Source organism: Gymnogyps californianus, chromosome 1 (assembly GCF_018139145.2).
Source record: "Gymnogyps californianus isolate 813 chromosome 1, ASM1813914v2, whole genome shotgun sequence".
In the NCBI taxonomy this organism is placed as follows: domain Eukaryota; kingdom Metazoa; phylum Chordata; class Aves; order Accipitriformes; family Cathartidae; genus Gymnogyps; species Gymnogyps californianus.
Genome location: NC_059471.1, coordinates 3,541,193 through 3,564,973, shown reverse-complemented (window position 1 = coordinate 3,564,973; position 23,781 = coordinate 3,541,193). Strand labels below are relative to the sequence as shown.

At 50.7% G+C, this 23,781-nt stretch overlaps 1 protein-coding gene across 1 annotated transcript in view; it reads right to left on the bottom strand.

Annotated features, from left to right (window-relative positions):
• Window positions 1–8,652: 8,652 nt before the first annotated feature.
• The window catches only part of CAPN5 (calpain 5), a 59,683-nt gene continuing 44,554 nt past the window's right edge, over window positions 8,653–23,781 (bottom strand). The window contains exons 4-13 of the mRNA XM_050912592.1: window positions 18,265–18,473; window positions 17,640–17,832; window positions 16,878–17,071; window positions 16,068–16,145; window positions 15,324–15,519; window positions 14,196–14,318; window positions 13,479–13,675; window positions 12,989–13,110; window positions 9,784–9,920; window positions 8,653–9,447 (exon numbers count right to left, since the gene is read on the bottom strand). Coding sequence (XP_050768549.1) covers window positions 9,265–9,447; window positions 9,784–9,920; window positions 12,989–13,110; window positions 13,479–13,675; window positions 14,196–14,318; window positions 15,324–15,519; window positions 16,068–16,145; window positions 16,878–17,071; window positions 17,640–17,832; window positions 18,265–18,473 — 1,632 coding nt within the window. The 3' untranslated portion in view covers window positions 8,653–9,264. The remainder of the gene's footprint in view (window positions 9,448–9,783; window positions 9,921–12,988; window positions 13,111–13,478; window positions 13,676–14,195; window positions 14,319–15,323; window positions 15,520–16,067; window positions 16,146–16,877; window positions 17,072–17,639; window positions 17,833–18,264; window positions 18,474–23,781) is intronic.

Here is a 23,781-nt window from a genome sequence, read left to right as displayed (position 1 = left end):
CGAGCTGACAATGCCTTCATTAATCACGGCATAATCCTTTCCATGGCAACCCAAGGATTGCGAAGTCACAAGTTAGCAAGCATAAGACAGAAACACTGTACAGCAGCCCCTGGTCCGTGGAAACCTAATAGTGAACGAGACGAATCGACTGCTCTGAGGAGGGGAAATGAGTTAGAAATAATATTGCCTTGGAAAAGGGGTTCATCCTGGGCTGGATTCAGATCTCATAAATGTTGGTGTCAGTGGGGACATACTGTAACTTCACGAAGTTACTCCAATCTCACCCCAAAAAGCCCAAGACGAGACTTTGGGCCTACATGTTGGCTTTACAGAAGCGCAAAGCTTTCAACGAGGCCAGGCAGAAAAGAAAGACAGTTTGTCGCTGGCCCATCACCATGACTTAAATGTTAAACACGATTTAGACAAATGTATTTGGAAATCAGCAGAGCTCAGAAGTTGCAAAGCCATAGGTGAAAACAGTTGGAGCATCAATCAACGGGAGAGAAGTGCTGCCCTGGTTTTGCCCTTTTTTGTCCCTCTTCTGCTGTCCCTGGGATAGTTTAGGTACAGGGTAGGGGGGAGACTTGCACAGGGTCTCACAGGGATGCACGTTTTGCCTGAAGCTTTGGCAAAGCTCAGTCCAAAGCTGCAAAACCATCCCATGCCTTCACACCACCAGTGTTGGGACCTTGCAGTCCCTCACCTCATGGGACGAGAGATAAGACCCATAGCATCATACAGTGGAGTAGGAGGAGAGAGGAGTCAGCTTGCAACACAAGCCATGTCCTCGACATCTTGATGCAAAGCACAGGTTAACCCCTTGGGGTTGGTTCCTGGACATTCTTTTGCCTGGACTGTGGAGAGAAGCACTCTCACACCAACACAACAGCCTGAGGCTGTGGGAAGACCACCTCCAGCTCCTGCCAGCTCCTTCTGCAGGGGGGATTTAGCAGCCAAGGACAACCAGGCAATCTTAGACCCACTAGCCTGTTGCCTTTCAAACTCTCCCACCATGCTGCCTACAAGACAGGTCCTCCACCGTACACCCCAGTCTTCCCAGAGACACCAAGAGATGCCAGTTCCTCCTTCGTTAGGTTATCATGACTGTAACTATCCTAGGAAAGCCTGGGAGTGTTCTTTGGTACGGTGCTCAGCTGATCCAGCACAGCCCATGCACGTAACGTTGTACTCCCAAACCAGGCAGCAAAACGCAAACTGCTTTGTGGGAATTGCCTGTCCCACGCTGGCTCTCATTCCCTGCCCAGGGATGGCCCTAATAATTTAAACAGCCTGGGAAGGTCCTGGGTGCCGCTTACGAGCACCGATGTGACCCAGGAGACACACCACCAAAACACAGCCTGGGCACAAGCTGTGCTGCGCTGCAACTGGGAGAAACTCCTGCTGCTCTCGGAAGAGCAGCACCAGCTGCCTGAGAGCAGGTTGTGCTTGGGTGGTGCGTTTGGAGCTGGGTCAGAGCAGGGAGAGGGTGAGGTGGTCCCGGGACCGACGGAATTGAGGGGACACCTGGGGTCTTGTGCCACCGCCGGTGGGTCAGTGCGGCAGGCACATCCCCAACAGCCTCTCCCCATCCCTAAGCACTTCCAGGCGTCTTCCTGAATATGAAAGGGCTGTGGAGCAAAGGGGTGGGGGGGCTGCATACTGCAGCCCAGGAGGGAAATGACCCACACCCCACCTCACTGCTAGGTGACCCAAGCTAAATTAAGCAGCAGCTAGAAATTACCGAGACACTAATCCGTGCTGCAGGAGCCGAGCTGGCTCGGGGCTGCTGGGCATTTCTGGCAGGTCTGCGGTCGCGTCGTCTCCCCCCCCCCCCCTCCCATCGAGCCCAGCCCCTTCCCCAGGTTTGATCCGGGCGCTGGAGCAGGCTCGCTGCCATGCAGAACCTGCGGGGGGGTTCCCCCGGTCCATCCCACCCCATTGCACCTCACCGCGCCCCATTGCAACCGCCTCGCCCCATTGCACCCCTATTGCACCCCACTGCATCCCCATTGCACCCATCGCACCCTATCCGGAGCATCCCCAGCCCTCAGCCTGGTCCCTCCCGGGTGCAGCTTGCCACCCCCCCCCCCCCCCTCCGCCGTACCTCAGCGGGGCATGGCCGGGGCCGGAGCCGGGGAAGGGGCGCTGGTGCCCGGCGCGGAGCCGCGCTGCCTCCGGCACCGAGCGAGGGCAGCGCCTGCCCTGCCCGCTGCTGAGCCTCTTAGCGGGGGAGGAGCCGGGATACAGCCAGCCCCTGGTGTGTGTGGGTGTGGGTGTGGGTGTGTGCAAGCGTGTGAGTGTGTGTGTGATACCTCCAGCCCGGGGACACCGCGAACACCGCACTCCCCAAGCATCCCCACACCCCAAAGATGCATCCTCCTGCATCCCTGGGGTCTGCCCCAGACCATGGTACCCACGAAGAGCCCTGCTACAAGTTAAGTTGCATTTTCAAGTCCTCGTTGTGCAGAGCAGAGCCCTGATGGCTTCTTGGGCAAAGGGATGGCTGGGAGGATCCCTCTGCCCCATGCAAAGAGGTCTCAGGGCTGTGCAAGGGACCATACTGAGGTCCTGTGGGATGGGGCCAGGAGCTGACAGGCATTCTGGTTTGAATGCACCAGCCTGCGCTTGTAAATGTGAAAACTGGGAGAGAAAAACGCTTGAGGACCAGGAAACCCAGAGCTGAGGTTTTGCCTAGAAGCTTAACTCTGACCTGGTGACTCCCTGCCCAAATCTGGGCTAGTGTCTTTTCTCCTTCCTGCTGAGAAAGGTGGGGTTGGCTTTTAATTGTGCTATGAAACATCACCAAGGTTTCTTACTTAGGTATGAAGCATGGCATTTTAGCTAGTGAATGGTGCAAAACACGCCTTCTTATCTGCAGTGTTGTCACACCAGCTGTTTCTAAGATCCACTTTGGAATGAGGGGGCCTGAACCTCTCCTAGGGACCAGGCTGGCTGAATTTTTTTGGTGATACTGTGGAAGTAAGGAGCAATAAGAGGGAGCCTCCTTCCTCCAAAGCCACACTGGGAACTCTGCTCAAAATCATAGAATCATAGAATCATAGAATGGTTGGGGTTGGAAGGGATCTTAAAGACCATCTAGTTCCACCCCCCTGCCATGGGCAGGGACACCTTCCACTAGACCAGGTTGCTCAAAGCCCCATCCAACCTGGCCTTGAACGCTTCCAGGGATGGGGCATCTAAAACTTCTCTGGGCAACCTGTGCCAGTGTCTCACCACCCTCACAGTAAAGAATTTCTTCCTAATATCTAATCTAAATCTACCCTCTTGCAGTTTAAAGCCATTACCTCTTCTCCTATCACTACACTCCCTAATAAAGTGTCCCTCCCCATCTTTCCTGTAGGCCCCCTTTAAGTACCGGAAGGCCACAGTAAGGTCTTCTCGGAGCCTTCTCTTCTCCAAGCTGAACAACCCCAACTCTCTCAGCCTGTCCTCATAGGAGAGGTGCTCCAGCCCTCTGATCATCTTCGTGGCCTCCTCTGGACCCGCTCCAACGGGTCCATGTCCTTCTTATGTTGGGGGCCCCAGAGCTGAACGCAGTGCTCCAGGTGGGGTCTTACAAGAGCGGAGTAGAAGGGGAGAATCCCCTCCCTCGACCTGCTGGCCACGCTTCTTTTGATGCAGCCCAGGATGCGATTGGCTTTCTGGGCTGCGAGCGCGCATTGCTGGCTCATATTCAGCTTTTCATCCACTAATACCCCCAAGTCCTTCTCTGCAGGGCTGCTCTCAATCCACTCATCGCCCAGTCCTTATTTGTGCTTGGGATTGCCCTGACCCAGGTGCAGGACCTTGCACTTGGCCTTGTTGAACTTCATGAGGTTTGCACGGGCCCACCTCTCAAGCCTGTCCAGGTCCCTCTGGATGGCATCCCTTCCCTCCAGCGTGTCGACCGCACCACACAGCTTAGTGTCATCGGCAAAATTGCTGAGGGAGAAGTGGGAGATGTGGGAGAAGTCACAGCCCAGCCACCCTGTCCCTTTCCCAGCCCTTCGAAACTCCCTGCTGCTGCCCAGCCCTCTCGTGGGAACCAAGTATGAATAGACTCAATTGACTTGAAGCTCAGGAGAGATGATTTATGACCACCTGGGGCCATGCTCGCTTTCACTCAAGCCCTACTCAGTGTGCCAATAATGTGGTTTGTGCGGATGCGAGGGCAGATATTGGCTATGCCCGGGATTTGCTTTGCTCTGGACCGCATCCGATGCGCCTGGAAAGGATCCAGCCTCGGGCAGCCTTTTCTTGTGCCCCGCATGTCCCATGGGTGTGTGGGAAGGCAGCGAGGCAGGCTCTGCCAGGGACACGGGGCTGGACATGCTCCTTTGCCTGCATCGCTGACTTTGGAGGAGGGATTTGAAGAGCGTGAGGAGCCTTTGGATGACTCCTGCTCAGCAGACTGTCACAGCTGTGAGTCACGGGCTAATCCCTCGGTATTTAATACCTGGGACATTGGCCAAGGATGTGGTAGCACCTGAGCAGCTCTGAGGGACAGGCAACCAACCCATCCCCTTGCTGAAAGCCCTGCTACCTCTTGCTAGTAATCTCTGGTCCTTTGGAGCAGCAGGAGGCTCATACCCATATGGTGGGGAATGTATATGGGGGTTAGGGTGGGAAGCTGCAGGCTGTAGGGGACCCAACGCCAAGGAGAAATATTCCAGCGTCATTTTGCAACCATGGTAGGATGTCTGTTCCTCCATGAAGATGCTCTTGCAGGTCAAAAGGAGACTCTGAAGTGTTGGTTTAGTTAGTTTAATGTTAGTGAGCAGAAATCCCTGGCAGATGGCAGCGCTGGAGGGACGAGGAGATGCTGCAGGACCCTTGGGGAGCCTGGGCTGGATCCTGCCTGGAGCTGTGCACCACTCTGCTACCTGCTGCTGGTCTCTGAACGTGCACAAGCTCCCCACATCTCCACACGGATGTGCTGGGGTCCCACACCAGTTCCAGCATCCCTGCCCATGTTGCCAGCCCACATGTCGGTGTGCACAGGGACAGGCAGGGCTGCAAAGCAACCTCCGCTTTCAAGCCCACTGACCCAGTACCAGCAAAACTGAGATGTGGATGCTGGTGGGGAAGCATGACCTCCATGCCTACGGGATGATTTGTGGCTTATCCAGGCTTTCATAGACCTTTTGTTGCATGTGCACAAAGCAGGACTCGGTAAAGCCACCCAGTCTACACCAGAGCTCTTGTGCTATATCCAGCAACAAGTATCACGGCCCCATAGGTGCTCAGCCATGTCTACTGCTCAGGACATCCTCCAGGAGAGTACTGGGGTGCTTGTGAGGTTGAGATGTTTGTGATGCTCCCCCCTGAAGAACGGTCCTTGCAAGCTCTTTCAGTGATGAAGACAGAGGAGTAGGATGCTCCTTTATGTAGGGTTTGGTGACACACTTTGTCCCAGGGGATGATCCCAGGAGCAGGACAATCTGGACGGGTGCCCCCACCCCACAATAAAAAGGCTTTTTTCCAGATGCCTGCTCCAGGCTTTCGAGGACAGGCTGCAGAAGGGCACAGCTCCTCCATGCTACAAAGACCTCGAGCACAGGCAGGTGATGGAGCTGAGGGCTGGAACCTGAGGTGGGAGCAAGACCTTAGGGCCAGCACTTTGGGACCGTGTGTTACAGCAGCAAGACTGGAGACTCCCACGGGCAGGGACAGGCTTTTCGCTTTTGAGATGCTCCCAATGTGCAATCTGCAGGTTTGTTCTTTGAGGAAAGCCATCCAAAAATCAATTTTTTTAATTTTTTTTTTTTTTTAGTAATCTGCAGGGCTTTTTCTGAGTCAGGTGAAGCTCAAAAAAACCAAGTTCCCTGCATTGTGGTGACTCTGAGGCACAGGATGCAAAGGTTTTACAGTCAGAGGAGGTTACCCTTCCCCTCCGTGGCTCTTCCCAGTGAACGTGAGTACAACCTTGCATAAAACCTTCATGCAGATTGCCTTGCCTCAGTCTCAAAGTCCGCAGAGAAAATAATTCGAATGGAGTTCAGTGAACCAAGCAAATTAAAAAGGCTCTGCAGAGCCACCTTGTGCCCATCAAAAGCATTCTGGAAGAACACAGCAGTTTAAAGGCAGAGAGTCTGAATAAAATATACACAATTTATTTATAGGAGGTTTACAGCTGTACAACGTTGGCTTTCTGTTTGGACCACTCTCTGATCTTGTGCAGCGTGACACATCAGTGCCTTCAGAGATGAAGACAAGTCATAGACTGTTTTAACATGCAGATGTCAAAAAGAAAAGGATTTCACAGAGTGTAATGGCAGGCTACTTGCAACCATTGAAATGATTAACAAAAGAAATGGAAAATAAATCAGAGACATGTCCTGCACCACCTGGGAGGGACTGGAAAGTGCTTATCATCAGACCTGCCCTCCCCTCAGACAAAAAAAACCCTGAATATTTCAGTTTACTTCATTCAAAGAAGAGAAAAGGCATCAACATTAGGAATGGCATTTCAGTAACTGCCCTCCCCCACCTGCTCTACAAAAAAGACAAGACCAAAAAAAAGCAACAAAGGTATTTTGTTATTCCATTGGAATGTAGGGGGAAGAAGGCTTCTCCTTTAACTTTTCAAAAGTTTTTAAAAAAAAAAGGACAAATACTACTAACATTAAGACATTTTGGTCCTGATATAGTATGACATTTGGTTGTTTGTTTTTTTTTAAAGAAGAAGCTGTTAAAAAGCTGCCTTTCCTCTCTTTATGGCTTGATTCTCTGTAGGAAGGAAGAAGGCTGCCCATGGGTACCAGGGCACCGCTACTCCTCCGCAAGCTTCAGCGCCGTTCCTTGGGGATCACGGTGTGATTTGGCACATGCCAGGGCACTCCTGGCCAAATGGCTCTCGTTTCCTGAAGCTATCAGTAGCCTGATTTCCTGAGAAAACAAGGCTAATGCAGGCAGGATGCCTACCCCCATCTGATGATGATGGTGCAAAGCTCCTGTGATGTTCCTGTGATGTTCTCCCTTAGCTAAATAGCTCTTCTCCTGCCAGGTGAGGTATCTTTGGGCATCACAGTCCCTCTCACATACCCCTCTGAACACGAGCCTGTGAGATCTTCTCCTAAGACCTACATCACGCCTTCTAGCCCCACAACGCTGCTTCCATTTATTTTCAGTGATGAGTCCCATGAACAAAACCGAATAAAATCAAAATATCTCTGAATCGGTCTGCCCAAATTCAAGGATTTGCTTTGACCTTGGGGTCAAAATGTCACTTTACCGAACTAGGAGCATTTGAGCCAATTCTGCAAGATGCTGAACTAAACTAGGTCCCAGTGATGGCACCAGGAGTTGGAGGGTGCTCAGTGCAAGCCACGAATAATTGAGACCTGGAAAGAGCATCCTGTGGGCCGCTGCTTGCCTCTAAGTCCTGGAAAACAGGACCTAAGACAATAATTGGGTCAAAAACCCAATTCATAACCACAGGAGGTAAACTCTGAAGATGAGGAAAGGGGAAAAACAGCCTGCAAAAATCAATGAAGTTGTACCGTATGCTTCTGGATGCACCAAGAATTGAGCTGGCAGCTAATGTGACTTTGGGGAACATCTTATCACGTTACAGACTTAGCAGACCTTTAGGGACTTTAAAAAGAAATACAGGCTTGCAGCACAAACATGGGCATTTAGCAGGACAAGCAGAAACGCTACTTGCTATGGCAAAAGAAGGCTTTCCCGTTCACTTGTCCTTGCAGGCAGAGGACTCTGCTCAGGTCAAAATTTACCAAGATTACATCATACGTATTCATTTCCACTTGCATGCAGGTGGCTGCAAAAGATTTGCTTGTCAGAAAATCTGACAGAAAAAATCCCTTAACTTGCACCATTTTTAAAGGCACATGAATAAAAAAAAACCAGCCTAAACAACAGGAGAAAAAAAATGCTTTGAAGCCTGCCCTGATCAGCTGCTGAAAGGCCAGACAAGGGTTTGTTGTTTGGCTTATCTGGGACGGTTTATAAGAAGCCGGATTCTGCCACCCAGTGGAATAAGAAAGATAAACCCAGTCTTCCTGGCAAACAGGAGCAGAGCATGGCCCAAAGACACAGCCCTGAGGACGCGTTTGGGTTGTGCTTGTGAGACTGGCTCTAGCACTGTGCAACTCATCCTCCGGGCCAGTAGGCTGGAAATTAAAGGTGAGAGATGGACACTGGTATGAATTCAATATTCCCAGCATTTTCAGGCTGCACTGGGAGCACTGCTCCTTTCCTGTCCTTTAGCATAAGCTAAAATCCCGCTATTTTTTAAAAGAATTTGGGAAAGCGAGGCACTGAGAAATGATGCACTGTATGCAGCAGTAAAGACGGAGCCCATTGAGCAAAGCTCCCCATCCCTTGGACCTGACGCTTTGGCCTTCAGAGGAATTGATCTCCTCTTATCGAAACACTGACTGGCCCCAGCAGATAACCCACCCCAGCTACTGGGGCGAGCTCTTGGGATGGGGACTGCATGAAGACACGGAGACAGCAGGCACCATGGCAGTTCAAGAGGCACACGCAGGAGCTGAGTCCAGACTGATTCAAAAACTTGACCCCAGAGAACAGCTGTCCCACCACGGTTGTTGGCATCTTTGTATCCTTCAGAGTTGCATGGGGTTGAACAAGACTCAAGAGGAGACAGCTCATCCCTAAAATGATGGAGCCATTAGTCTTGTTGCCCCTGTGGATTTGGGATTTGGGACCGCCTTGGTGCATTTTCCTTCCAGTTGCAAGCATGCAAACCCGTACCCAGAAAACATCCAAAAGGCCCCAATCTATTTTTCCACTTCTCTTTTGCTGAAGTGCCTCCACAGAGAAGCGATTAAATGGCAGTTTCACGGGAGATGACTCCACGCACGCTACGCTAAAACCAAGCAGACACATCGAAGATGCATTGAAGCGGCTGGTGGGACCGCGGTGGCCACACGTGTGCGTGGTGGCACGTGCGTGCCAGCCCGTGTAAACAAACAGCATCAGGGCATCGTGCTCTGGCTGTCAGGACACACAGCGTGCTCGCAGCTATCCCACAGGGCACACGGCGGCGATGGGGGCTGCAGAGGACGCCAGCAGAAGGATCGTTGCGGTTCCCCAAAAAGGCACCATTTTTTAACATTGAAAACACAAGATTGGCTCCTTTGAGTGGAATGCATGCATAGTTCATATACACTTTGCAGATGGTAGGTAGGCTCTGTGTGCGTATATATATATCTGTACATGTGTGTATGTATGCATGTTTATATATACATATGTGGCACCAGAAGAAGAGTCCTTGAGTACTTAGACATTGGTGAGGATGCTACTGCTGAGCAGCCTCACAGCGATGGTTCCAGAAAGATCGTTTGATCTCCTGTTCCCCTTGTCCTGGAGGTGCAGCGTGTGCACTGACTGCCGGTCGCTGGGATCCCCCATGAGCGCCACTTGGCCCAAGAACTCGTCGCTTATTAAGTTGTGGTTCCAGATCTGGGGAAACGAAACAGACATGACGGCAGCTCCTTGAGGGGTGCAGCCAACATTCGCGCACTGGAGAGGAGAAGGGGTTATTGGGGACCTGCTCTGAGCTGGAGCCGTGGAGGTGGTCGAGGTGTTGGGGGGTTCAACTCTGTAAGTGAGAGGGGCGAAGGACATGCATTTACCAGATGTCACCGCTCAGCCGTCGGTGGCGAGAGGTTGAGCTGCATGAGCTGATGATGCTCAGCCCTGGGGACTTGCTGTGGACAGTGTGAGGAGAGGGCAGGTGGGGGGGTGCGAGTGAGAGAGGGTCTCCATCCCTCGGCTCACTGCTCGCCTGCTGGGTACCTGAACAATGATGGGTTGTCCTGGCTTCTTGCGGTAGAAGAGCCCTTTCACATCAAATTCTGGAGACACTGTGTTCTTCTTGACTGGAGAGCGAACTTTTTGCCCTTCGCACTTTATGATCACATAAGGGTCAGCTCCTGGGGAGAGAAAAGGGAATTTTTGCTTTGTTGTAGCTCCTGTAACTCCTCAGAGCCCTTTTCCAGGGGTGTCATGCAGCACTTTTCCTCCATACCCTGCCAGAGGAGACGGATGTCTGCCAAAGACTTCATCACACCCCAGATGATGTCCATGAAGCTCAGCTGTTGGGCTCAGGCTTACTTCTGTTAGGTGACATTGTCCCTGGGCAGCAGGTGGTGATGGACTGCTATGAAATGGCCACCTCTTCCTTGACCCCATATTCTACATAAACACTCCTTCATCGCTCCAAATCCTCCTGACCTTTGGGATAAATCTTTCATGGAAGACACTGTCCTGCTCAACTCTCCTTTCAGGATTTGCTCTGCTGAAGGCAGGCAGAAATAAAGCCATGGAGAAGAGAAGGAGGCTCACAGAGGTTGTTTCATGCAAGGCAACACCAAGGCAAGGGCCTTCAAGCTGCAAAACCCCACTTGCAGCTCATATACTCCCAAGCCAGGCTAACCTTGGTTTTACTTTAAGGTGATAACTAGCTACCTCAGCAGGGACTGTGCTTTTCACCCCTAGGCACAAATCATTGGCGCATCTTCCTCCTAGACTTAGTGAGACTCAGATGCTGCAGGGGCTGTCAGTATAACCACTAACGTCGAGGTAAGAAAAAAGCTGGGTGGTCAAGGTGATGAGAGGTGGCACAACGCTGAGCCAAAATTGTCAAGATGTGCTGATTTCTGAGATCCAAAAATGAGACCATTTGGGCACTGGGAAGGTTTGGTGAGCAACCAATGAATGGGGAGCCTTAGGATGGAAATATATTTAAAAGGCTTTTAAAGAGGTGAAGATGGTTCTTAGAGTATTTGCTGTGGGCAAGAATTCAGGGAGAAGATCAAAATGTCAAAAAGGATCGTTGGTGGTAGTGAGAGACATGGGGAAGAGAAAGATAGGGCATTGAGGGGCAACCAGGGGAAATGAGTGGGAAGTGGAGAAGAAAGTGGGAAAGGAAAGTTATTGCAATATCCCAGCTGGAACAAGACAGTCATGAGGAACAAGCAGGCCACAGAGATGGAGAGTAAAGTTACCAAGTTCACAGACTACCAGCCCACAGCTGGACGGTACTTGAGCTTCCAGGAGAGGGAAAGACTCCCTCATTAGTGAACATTTTCCCCTTACGAAACAAGTGTTCATTTTGGGAATTGCAGTAGAGAATGAGCTATTGCTATGGAAATTTAACTGCCAGAATGCATTTTCTTACCATGAGCTTTAGTGGCTATGATGGAAACAGAGACCAGGTGGATGAGTTTTCTTGTCCAAGGGAAATGTGGAAATGAGGAGGAACAAACCACCCCCTTCTGAGGGCCAGGGATTTAAGAACCACATCTTTGATTGCCAGACCACCTCCTCGCTAGCTTTCTGTTTGCAAGGACCTGACCCCCCTGGTGAGACACAGCTGCTGGATTTCACAGCTGTTTTTCCAAACTAGCCTTGTCTTTTGGGATGTCCCATTAAATCCTCATATTCCATCAGCTGGAGCCAAATTCCTATCTGTAAATCACTATTTCCAAAGTAGTGTGAAAGGCCCGGGCTGGGAGATGTAAGAGATGCCATTGCACTGGAAAGCACCAAACATGCAGGCTGTTGGTGGTGGGAGCTGAACAGCTGGAAAACAGCTGGAAAAAAGCCATTCCCAAGGGCCTTTTGCTGAAAAAATGTTTTCTGGCTCCAGAATCCACAGGTACCCTTGTTTGAAGGAAAGATAAATCTCCTTGTTTCTCTGAACAGTTCAGAGACCTTTGGCTACAGATTTCCCTGCATTGCTACAGATACACTGAGCTATTGTGAGTAACCCAAGAAAAAACAACCTGCCTAGGGTAAAATTCCCTCCCCAAACACCAGACAGGATAGAAGGACTCCCTTTGTGGCATGTGATAAATAAGAAAATTGGGCTAGTCTTTGCACTAAGGAAGGATCCTGCTCGTTACTTTCAGGGCTCTACTGATACGCAGTCCTGACAATAATGCTCAGGTAAAAAAAAAAAAAAAAAAAAAAAAAAAGTTTTTTAATTTAGATACTTTAAATTTTAAGTTTTCTATTTTTATACTTTAAATTTGGCTTGAAAGTGCCTGGCTAAACCTTGCCACATTCAACACATGTTCTTGACTCAGGAAACTGGGGAGAAAGGCTAGGATCTGGTCTGTTCCCATGGTGGAAAGGCATTTGCTTCTCTAATCACAACCTCTAGACCTTTCATCCCTACTTCAACCATCTCCCAGTACAAGTCATCACCGCCCCTGGATTTCTTGGTCCAGATGCCCCAGGAGGACTGAACACGGGGCTCTTGCCATGAGCTTCTGTGTGGCTGCAGGACATGGTGAGGCATGGTGGTGCTGCTGCTGTCTTTCATGCAGGAGAATTGTTGGATGTCAAAACTGCATCAGGGCATGGTAGGACCATGAAAATGAACCTTTAGAGGACCAAGGAGGCAAAAACAGAGTGCGCTGTGCTGGTGGTGGCTCAGGTCATCTCAGAGGGCTCCTAGGAGCCAAGAGTGGAGCAGGACTTAGAGGAAATAGGAGAGGTTCTCGATCCACACCATCCCAAAGTGAGCTAAATTTAACCTACCCTCTACTTATAGACATTTATCCAGCCTCCGGTGATGAACACTACCCCAACACATCAGCCTGTTCTATTGCTTCTCTGTCCTTCCTACTGAAAAGCCTTTAAATACGATTCCTGACTTTTACAGCTGCTCACACTCAGGAGGAAAGCCTGGATTGTTACAGGACCACTGCTAAGGGCTTTGGGGAAGTTTTGGAAGGATCTCCCAAGGATCTTAGATGACAGCCTAAATATAACAGCTCCCAGATCATGTCCACAGCAAGAAGTGAGTTTGATTCTCCATGGACTTTCTCCTCCTCTGGTGTCTGAATCAGGCATGTTCACTGAAAAAAATATCTGAGGACTTAACAAACCCCAGCAACCTCCCACCTCATGAAACCACCTCCCCCTTTTCCCACTGAAACAACCACCTCCCAACTCCTCTGGGACTAGACAACAGGCAGGGAAAGACCAGTACCTCCTTGGGAGTCCTGATTCTTCAGCCCAGCTGCGGCGAGGACATGGATCTGGGATACCACTTGCGGGTAACCACACATCCCACTCCAGCAGGTGTGTGGTGGCTCATCCAGCATCAGCTCTCTGCAGGGAAAAACATGTGGCCTTTGAGAGGTGCCCAGCCTTACCCCATGGGCAGGCCAGAGAGTTTGCTCTAGCAGGATGGAAGGACTATGCACTGTCCACTGTCAGACTCTGCTCCCCACTCTGATCTCCTCAACCTCGGTTTGGGAGGCTCTCCCATGTCATGCTTAGAAGCAGAGTGGGAGCTTCTCTGCATGTCTGTGGTGAGACCTGTAAAGATGCCCTGTCTCTTAGCCACCCTTGAAAGCAAGCCACACACCAGCTCCAGGCAAGGCTATGACCGACTCCAATCAGGAAAACCACATGTCAAAAGCACGGGGCTGTCTCCAAATAGCCAGCTCCTCCCCATCACTGCTCTTGCTCCTTACCGGCAATCTGAAGGCACATCTGTGAAAATCCTGAGAAGGAACTCGCCTACATGACCGGGGTCAAAAGTGGTGGGGATGATGACGTAGCGGCCTTCCTTCAGGTCCGTCCTCAGGAAGACGCTGCGGGAGTTGATGTAAATGGAGCTGGCCACCTTCTGCTGCAGGGTGTGCATCCGGTAGTTCCTGTTCAGCTCCACCTGGACAGAGACCACAGCGGGACGGTCAGCAGGACAGCACTGACTGACAACGTATTGGTATCCACCTCGGGGGGCCAGACTGCAAGGACTGACCCCACAGTGCTGGGAGAGCTGGAGTTAAGAGAACCAGCAAAACGGTCCCAACTGGGCTGGATGGAAAACAAGTGTGGACGTGGCTCTCCCAACTCTGTTGGCTCAGGGGCTCGTTGTCTCTTGCATTCCAGCTTGACACTGGGGGCCCAGCAAGCAACACATAAGGATCAGTCTAACAGATTTCAACATTTGGAGATAACAGACTAACCATTGCTTTTAGCCAGGAGAACTTGGCCATGCTGTCACTGTTCACCTCTGAAATCTCTCGTCATCTCTAGAGGGGGGCAGGCCGTGCTGAAGGCACCCCAGAGGCACCCGGATAATGTTTAAATGAACAATACCAATGGTCATGCAGGACTGATGTACCACTCCATCACTAACAAATTTATGGGGGTATTCAGGCCAACATGCAGCAACCACAGTCTACCTTATGGATATCAAAGCCTATGGCCAAGTTCTCTCCTTTGCCCTCTTTGCGACTGGTCCTTTTTGGCTTCTGCTGGATGGAGATCAGCACTTCATCTTCTGCCTTCTTCACATCAAACACGTACTAGAAACAAAGGGAGGAAAGTAAGGGAGGACTTCTACTAAGACAGGATCACTGGGCATGGGTGGAGGCGGACACACAGTAGAGTTAACCTCAGCTTATCCTCACCCACTTCACTGCAGGGACAGCCTGGCTTCAGTACCAGCATTGAGAGCCCGTACCCACTCCTGTTGGGAACTGGCATCATCTTGCCAAGCCAGAGACCTTTTTGGCTCATCTTAGAAAAAGACTGGGAAATCCAGTCTTTGAATTGCTCGGCAGAATCCAAGGAGTCTAGATGCAGTCTCATTCCAGAGACTTTCACCCCTTGCAATCTGCCACAAGTCCTCCTACGAGGCATGGAAGGAGGAACTGATGTTCACAGAGACCTAAGATGAAGGCTAATACAGAGATGGAAGGAGGAAACAACTCTCTCACATCCTTGATGACAACTCCTGCAATGGACCAGATCATCCTTCATCTGCTTGTTAGATGAAGGACTCACAAGAACTTGTCTCATGTTACTGAGAATTGTTCGGAGCAGGACAGGACAGAGGAGCTTGTTCCAGGAGATGGACTTCAGAGCAGGGCCTTTTCTGAAGGCCAAGCTAGAAGAAAATGGCCCTACAGACTACACCTGTCCTGGTAAATTCAACAGTGCCAAGGTTTAGGCAAAGGAACTGGAATTCGATCATTCAGGCATCCAAATTGTTGGAAATGGCTCCTGGCCCTGTCTGACTGGCACCAGCTAACACTGCTACCCTGTGGCACAGTTTGCTGTTTGCTTGTGCCAAGATGCTCTACACCAAGCACTTGGATGCAGTCTCCCTGATAAGAAGGATAAAGTTAATAGAGTTGACCTGGATGCTGGTCACGCTGTGCCAGGGGTCTCAGCCAGAGAATGGTCGTGAGCACATTTAATCTACTAGAGGTCTGGTAGCCATTTTGGCCTTCCAGGTCCCTGTAGGAGATTTAAACACTTGGAAGCACATGTGAAGGCTCCAGAAGGTCCTCTGCTCCATAACTTACTTGGGGGTTCTGCAAAAAGGTGTCCTTGTGGTTGATACAGCCTCCACAGCGGTTCTTCAAGGGGTCATTGTTTCTGGTCCACGCCCCGTGTAGCACTGCCTCCTCCCAGGTCTTGTGGATGCTCAGGTAGGATGTGTTGATGAGACGGCACTTGATGATGTCCGTGAAGTATTTGCAGAAATCTTCGAAGGTCATCCTAAGTCAGGAAAGGACAGAGCTGGGTTATGCTGCTTCATTCCCCTGAACAGTACGCCGCAGGGATTTTCTTGATCACCTGTTAGAGACTGTGTGTGGGTAGCCTCTGATGGCTGAGGAATAACAAAAAAGATGGAGATGATACCTTTCTCCATGCATGCAGTAAATACTTCTTCTTCAGTTGAAACAATAGAGCTATGTGTTTTGGAGTGGGAGAAGCAGAGTAGTGGCCCTTCCTCCACGCATGGGTACATGTTATATTGAAACGTACCTGGTGAGGCTGTTAAGTTCAGCACATTCGTAACAGGTTCCCAGTACCCTGGTGAGATGGTTTGGACCCAGTGTGATACAGAGCAGCTTGCAATCCTAGGGTCATGGCCATCCAAAGCTAATACCCATGGGCTCAAGGAGGAGGCTTCACTAAAGATCCTAGGGCTTGGAAGGCTGTTTGCTCTGGATAGCTGTATGCATGGAAATGACTCACATGCTTCATGGGGTGGGAGGACTCTGTGGGCATGGCCTGTGGTGACAACCTCAGGAGGGACTCACCAGAACTCTCCATCGTCTTCCACCGTCATCCCCATCTTCTCTCTCTCACTTTTACTCACTTTCTGCCACTCCTCAGAGCTGTGGGAAGAGTACAGGGTCATTACTGCGAGGGCAAGGGGGGACAGAAGAATTCAAGAGGATACTTGGCCTCGGCAGGATCTGTCAAGGGCACAAGGCCTGTATAAAGCTCCAGCCATGCAACCTGTCCCCACACTTCTCTGGTTAGTTCTTCTTCCAAACATGGGGGGAGTGCAGCGTGGCATGGAGCTTCAACTTCCTTCCTGACCTGTGGAGCTGAATCCAGCTCAGCAAGATTTTGTTTGGCCAGTACCATCACAACCCTATCAGTGAAGATAACAAAATAGACTGGGGCCAAAGGCTCTGGTTACACCAGCCCTTGGTTCTTCATCCCATCCACAGACAACACAGCAGTCAGTGGTAGCAGAGGTTGATTTTGTTGGGTGCTGTTTTTGCTGGAACAAGACTAGGAGCGGAAAGGTGAGCTATAATCAACCTTCACTAGTGTGAACATGCTGGCAATTTCACCACAACACCCACCAGAGCCTTAATGAGAAGGTCTGCCAAGCTCAGCCACCCTCCTGCTGACCTCCAGGGACCCCAGGGCAAGGAAAGAATCTACCCCAGTGAAATAGTAGATTTAGGACATGGGTTGAAGCACCATCCTACAACTGCCCATACAATGTTATCCTGTGGGTGTGGTTGTAGTCAAATTGTCTCATGTCTCAAGGCTTGCTCCAATCCAGTTTTTCTCACCAAAAAAAGGTGCTGCGGCTGCCCAGCCTAACTCACGTGTCACTCCAAGGGCCGTTCCACTCCCGCTCGCCCCAGGGGTTGCGCATGCGGATCATGTCCAGCTTCTCCGACTTGAAGAAGGACAGCAGGCCGTGGCCCAGGCGGACCTTCCGCACATCCGTCACCGCGTACGCGTGGCCCTTCACCAGTCCGCAGGCGAGGCGGGCCTCCATGTCAGCCGCTGACGTGGCCTGGGCAGGGGGACACAGACAGTCCTCGTACCAGGGGGATGTGACTGCCTTTGCAGGGACTGGGGAAAAAAGGAGCTCAGATTTCCCCACAGGTTTCTCTGAGCCAAAAAGAAGCACCAGTTCTCAGGGAGAGAGCCAGTTGCCTTGGCAGATGTATCAGATGCCATTTTAGGTGCTAGATCCTTCCTGGTCTTCATTTGCTGTGTGAGGTCTCTGAGCTCCCATACTGTCAACCAATAAAGCTCGTTCTACTGGTTATAATGGAAGGTCTGGCATCCAGTGTTTGTAGAGATGTCCACATGCATACGCCAAAACACCTTTCTCTGGAAGTGAATCCTCTCCGAACATTTAAAGGGTGGTGGGATGAATCTGGGTTCTTGGACATGGTAATGAGGAATAAAGAGGGCTGGCATCCAGGCCTGCCTCCTTTTGCCATCCACAAGAAGAAGTAGGTACCCTCGGTCATAATTTATCTGATCTAATTTAGAAGTCTCCGACAGTGTAAGATAACTGCATCCTAAAATGCCTATTCCCATGAGATCGTGACCATACAGGTAACATTGCTTACTTTGATGGAGCAGCTGATGAGGCCTCCCCGGTTGTGCACCTTCAACACACGCTCGAAGAGGAGGTTTCGCTTGGCTTCGTCAGCAGTGTAGTCCCCTTCGGTCAGGTCGATAGGTTCAGAGACCCCACCAGTAAAGTCTACCAGGGCATCAGCTGTGTTGCCTCCATCCAGGGCCTCATAACAGCCCGACAACCTGAAAGAGGGTGACAGGGATGGCACAACAACACTGGCTTGACATTGTAAGGGGTCTGGGACAGTTCTCGGGGCAGCCTGAAGAACAGAGATTTGTAATAAAACTTTCAGTGGGTGAGGACAGCAAACTAGGGTGAAAAAATAAGACCTGTGCTCTTGCAGCACTTGCTGTCATAGGACAAAGTAAAGAGAATTTGAAATCTCTAGGACAGGTGTTACTTAAACAGATGTGGAGTTGGAGGATATTTTGCTTTGAGGGTAAATTAAGGCTAGAAAAGGCTTTTTTCTTACAGTTTCTGTCTGTTTGAGATATGTCCTACTCCTCCCCTGGAAAGCTGTTGTTTCCACTGGTGCAAACCAACTGATGAACGAACAGAGAGGAAAAACAGGGTGCCCAGGTCCCATTTTGTTCTGCAACTGCCCAGGTACCTACTTGGCATAAGCCTTCTCCACCAAGGCACACCAGAACTCGTTCCTGGAGTTGGAGTGGCAGTAGATGAGCTGGTTGTGGAGTGTGGGCAGGCGGTCATCTATCACCACATCCAGCCACTGACCGAAACGCCAGAACTGGAAGTGGAAGATCCCCACGTAGCTCTCGGGTTTCTCGGGATTCCACTCCTGCTCCTTCCAGTCTGGGATGACCTGCAAGAGAGGAGGCACGTGCACCTAGGTTATTCCCTTTTTTGCTGGGTTTGACTCTCATCCTGGAACTAACGCAGACAATATCAAAGACGAGGAAGAATATGAGGGGGATGGACTTGCTTACAGCCTATTGGGGCCAGATTTTGGACCTGGTTCCTCTGATGCAGACTAGATTAACATATACTGGAATAGCTTAGACTTCTTCGTGCCTTGGAAGATGGAGCTAAAGATCCTTGTCTTCTTTCTTATAATTCTACCCTGGACATCTGCTGCCATCTACTGCTATAGACAGGCTATTGGAGCAGAAGAGTCCTTGGTCTGACCAGGGATGGTTATTTTTATGACCACATTTTTGTTCATTTTAGTGTCAGTAGGGTACCACTAAGAGAGGGCACCTTCTTTGATTCTCTTACTTGATTCTGCTGTGACTTGACTGGCCCAAGAGCAAGTGTTGTATTCATCTACCTGGTGGCAATGAGCAGGGACCAAACACTCTGCGTACATCTACTCTACTAAATAAAAGTGGGAAAAGTGAGATCCCCATCCCCACAAGGTCTCCATTCTTCCCTGTCAAGAGCCACCATACTCATCCAAGCAAGCATGGGGATGTGACTTGCTGAAAGAAGGAAAAGAAGGCCTGGGGTGAAAGAAACCATAGAGCAGCTGAGAGGCTGAGGGAGCGCAGGTTTGGTGTCACTGCCATCTGCACTGCCAGTGGGACAGGCACAAGAGAAGGGTAACTGCCAAAGTCCATAGTCCTTCACGGCTGCAGGCACCACCAGCTTTGCTTTGGATGGAAAATCCACCCAGGAGTTCAGACAGAAATGGGCACAGCCATGCACAGATGCTACATCGAGGAGGATCTGCACTTTATTTAGAATCAGGACATTGAGGCACACAGCAAGGAACTGCCCCACCACAGCTTAGCTTTTGTTGAGGGTGAAGGCAACATGGTTTTACTTCATGGCCAGGGTGGGCTGTGAGAGGCCATGTATAGTTAATGTAGTTGATAGTGGATAAGTACTGACTGATTCAGCTGCAGTAATGTGACCGACTGTCACACCTTTGCTTCTTTACTTACCTGCTCCCAAAGCATCATGACCTAAGCGAGGAAAAACTCCAACGTGCCCACGGGGAAAATTATGTTCCAATACACCAAATAATCACTGTCCTTTGGAGACAGCTGTGAGCGTTGGGGTGGGATAGGGCAGAACACAGCTACATTGCATGGAAGGAGGCTCTCCAGGAAGTCCTGGGCCATGGCGAGACCCCCTGCACCGTGCCTTGGCCCTTGTCCAACTGCCAGAGCCTTCTGCTTTTTCTTTTTGGCTGCCGTCACGAAGCCATAACCCTGCAGAGAGACTTCTCTCTGGAGACGCCCCCAACTCCTTAGCTACCAGCAACAATCCAGCCCAGGGCTTTTATTGCTCCTACACTGAAATATTAATGATGCCATCAGCCCTGCGAGCTCACTGGCATTCTTGAGTTGTCTGGATCAATAGAAGCAGAGCAGACAGAGCCATGAAAAAGTCTGCTTTTGGAAGGTTTGGTGTTTTCCAGGAGTGCTAACAACGATGCCCCAGACTCCCTCTGGGAGAGTGCCAGGAGAGGTCAGACAGCCCTCCATCAGTCCCCATCGATTCCCTCCTAACTGGAGCTCATCCTAATGAATTGTCATAGAGGACCATTGCGCTAATCAACTCGCTATTAATGTGGGCTTAGAAATGATTACGGCATTGATTAGAGGCAGCTTGTCAGCCAGAGCTGGCGGTGACAGCTTCCAGCTGACTGGTTGTGAGACTTGCCATTACTGTCAGTGGTGGCAGGAGATACCGGTCCCCACCATCCTCCTCCGTCCCTTCATTTAGGGACAGCACTGAAAACACCTTGTGCCGCCAAAGGTAGCAAAAGCGGTCAGCCTTCATGCAGAGCAGGATCCAGGAGCAAGGACTGGTCGTGTTTCTACACCAACCCAAGGGGAAACAAGAGGAGCCTGATCTCCAGAGCCCAATCTGTCCTCAATGTGCCAATGTGCAAAGTGTGAGCTCAAACATCAGGTTCCTCCCTCCAGCTCCTCCCAGAGCACAGCATCCCACGCAGGCCAAGGATCCCTCCAGTTGCTTCACCCCCTGGCCAAGGTGTCTGTGACTCTCCTGGCTGTAGGGGAGAGGTGGCAGCTCTGGATGCGGTGCCTATCGGGACACCACACTTCAAGGCATACAGCACAACCCCTGCCTGTAACCTGATGCTGTGTATTACCTGAAGGATTAACCCGGGGCACATCTACAAACCCCAGCAGTAGCTGGAGCCCAGATCCCTCCAGAGATCATCATGCGACTGAGGTCCATGGCTCCCACCCACTCCCAGGAAACCTCCCCAGACATCTCCATCCCTCCTCAGTGGATGCTGGAGAGCATGCCACAGACCACCCATCCCAGGATCCCACTGAGTCCTGGACTCAACTTGGCTGTGTGACACCCAAGCAGTGGAGACCACGTCTCTCATACTCAACCGTGCTGCTTTTTGCTTAAGGGCTCCCAAAATCTGGAGCTGTAACACCCTTTAGTGGGACAAATTTACAGTGAAAGGGCTCAGAGACAGGTAAATTGGGAGCCCAGAAACACCAGGTTCATTTCCCTAAGCTGGTTTAGGGTTTTTCTCATTTTTCTTAAGAGTGGCTAATTAAGAGGACAGGCACCTGTGACACTGGAGAAATGTCCCTGATTAGAAGGAGGAATTCGTAGACGCTGATTCCTCCAAGCAGGGACTCTTCTGCTGGGAACTCTCCAGCTCAGGAAGGGGAGGGAGGGACCAAGCTGTGCCAATCTGCTGAATCGTTATACAAACTGGGATGAAATTCCCCTGGGAGATGGGACAGAGTGGTGTATCTGAAAGCCTTTATGGGATGCTGAAACTGTGTAGGGAGAGTTTCAGTGACTGGTATAAAGAAGCTCATCTTCCCTGCAGCAGAGAGAGATCACACTGTCCCGCTCATCTCCCACCCCCAGCTCTGATGGAAAGGAGGATCCACCTGAGGATCCACCTGAGGATCGTTTCCCCTCCTCTGCCCAGCTTCAAACCCCTCCCCAAACCACACAAAACTGCTAAATGCTCCATTAAGCCTTTCACACCAAGAGAAAAGAAGGTAAATGTTCATTTTACTTTTTGCAGGAGATAAAAAGGTGCTCAAAAATATCAACAGTGAGTTGAAAATTGGTGGGTGCTGCTTTATTGAGTGCAGGATTGGGGTAGCTTCCAATAAAAGCATGAAGAAGACACGCACAGCTTCAGTCCTTAAGGGGAACCCTGTTGACTAGGCTTTTATTTACTGTGGTACATCAATACCCAGTGAGGTATCTGCAGCAAGAACTCTATCCCAGCAACGTAGCAACGGCATATTGTGATACCTGGCATGCAAAAACCCCTTTGGATGTTGGCAGTGGCTTCTGTTATTGGGTCTAATGTGGTTTTGTAGTCAGGAGCTCTGCTCTGGGATGGACAAGGAGGAGCCTCCTATGGGAAAGTCTGCCAGGACCCTAGAAGTGGGTTTGGCCTACAGTGCGTCCATGCTATGGCCAAGCAGGGATGCATCCGCTTTTATCTCTCCTCACTGAGTCCAGCATTTCTTGGGGTCTAAACAAAGACATCAACTTCTCTGGTACTGCCCTGCCACAGCTGTACGATTCGGCGGTTGCTGAGCTTTGGTTGTGGGCAAGACTCAAAGCTCCCACCATCTCTCCAGCCAGTAGCTGATCTTTCTGCTTTTCTTCTCCTCTCTGCCTGGCATAGCTTGTGCATATCATTTTATACGCTATTTTTGGGCTGGGGAGGGCATGGAGTCCGTGTCTCTGGAGGCTTTGAAGAAGAGGTTGGACTCTTTTGGGGACGGTCCGCACAAGCCAGTAGGCCATGGGTACAAAGTCACCTTGTCCTGGCTTCCCCATCACTGTCCTCTCCTTACACATCTCAGGAAAATCTCAGGCCATACCTTGAGGAGCGCTCACCCACATTTGAGTGCAATCTCAGCAAAGGACCAATTGTAACAATACTTGACTCTTGCAAAGGACGTTTCTATTTGTGGCTCTCGAGAAGCTTCACCAAAGTACCCTCCACTTTTTGGTGGAGGAAAAGGGAACGTCCAAAGTTAGTACTTTGTTCACAGTCATGGGACAAGCCAGGCACAAAACACCCTTCTGCTCCTAAACTTGCAAAGGTACCATCTCCCCTCTCTGCCCCCACAGCCACCCAGACACCGCTCCCTGCCTCAGCATTTGTAGAGGGTAGGAGATACTGCTTTTTGGGGACAGCAGCAGCAGGTTCCTGCTCTGTGGTTTGCAAAAAGTGCTCCGCAGCCTCACGGCTCTCTATAGATGCTTCAGAATAAATATATTCATGGGTGCTTTAAGGCCACAACAATGCACAAATTGTTTTTGCTGCAGGGGACTCACTGCTGGCTCAGACCTACAGCCTGCTCTGAGCTGCTGGCTCGCTTGCCCAGCTCTGCACGCACACGCACGCCTGCTCCAACCCATCTCAGGACCAACAATCTCAAGGCAGCACAAGGTGAGCAACGTGCTGGATTACACCTCCCCGCAGTGACCCCCAGCAAGAAATGGTGGTGGCTGTCAGGAAAAAGGTGGTCCAACCTCCCCGCACCAGTTTGTCCAGTGGGTTTGCGATCTGCAGAATACAGCACGTCCAAATGTACTTCAGCTTCACGGCAAGGTGATCCTCCATGGGACTGGTCTTCAGAGACACCAGGCAGCCACAGTCGCAGCAGGAGTCACTGCAGCCTGCAAGCACTCAGCATCCTTGCAAGGAGAAGCACTCCATGGTAAACAAGCCCTCCCTTTTTAATGGCTAGGATGGAAACTGGAAGCCAGGGCTCTCTCCAGGTTGTCTCTCCTGTTTCTAGCATGGTAATTTCTTATTTTTCCATCAGGCTTTTGGTATGCAGTTACCACAGTTGGAGGGCTTAGGGCAGCCTCATATTTCCAAGCCAGCAAGACCCTGTGCCAGTCAGACCCGGTGAATCCCTGCTGAATTCATAAGCGTGCAGTCTTATACTCTAGGCAAATACAGCAGCAAGCTCGTGGCCCCCTCCTCCCCATCATAAAGACTGAGGACAGCACGTATGGGGAACGTTTCGCAGGGCTGAGGGGCTCCAGAAGCGCCGAGCTGTTCCTCACTTTTTCACGATGCCGTCCCTCATAAAAAAAAAAGAACCACGTAAAAATGGAACCAAGACCTGAACTGAGAGAAAGAAAAATGAAGACAAAAGCATAGCTGGAGCAAGAAGGGCTGAGCA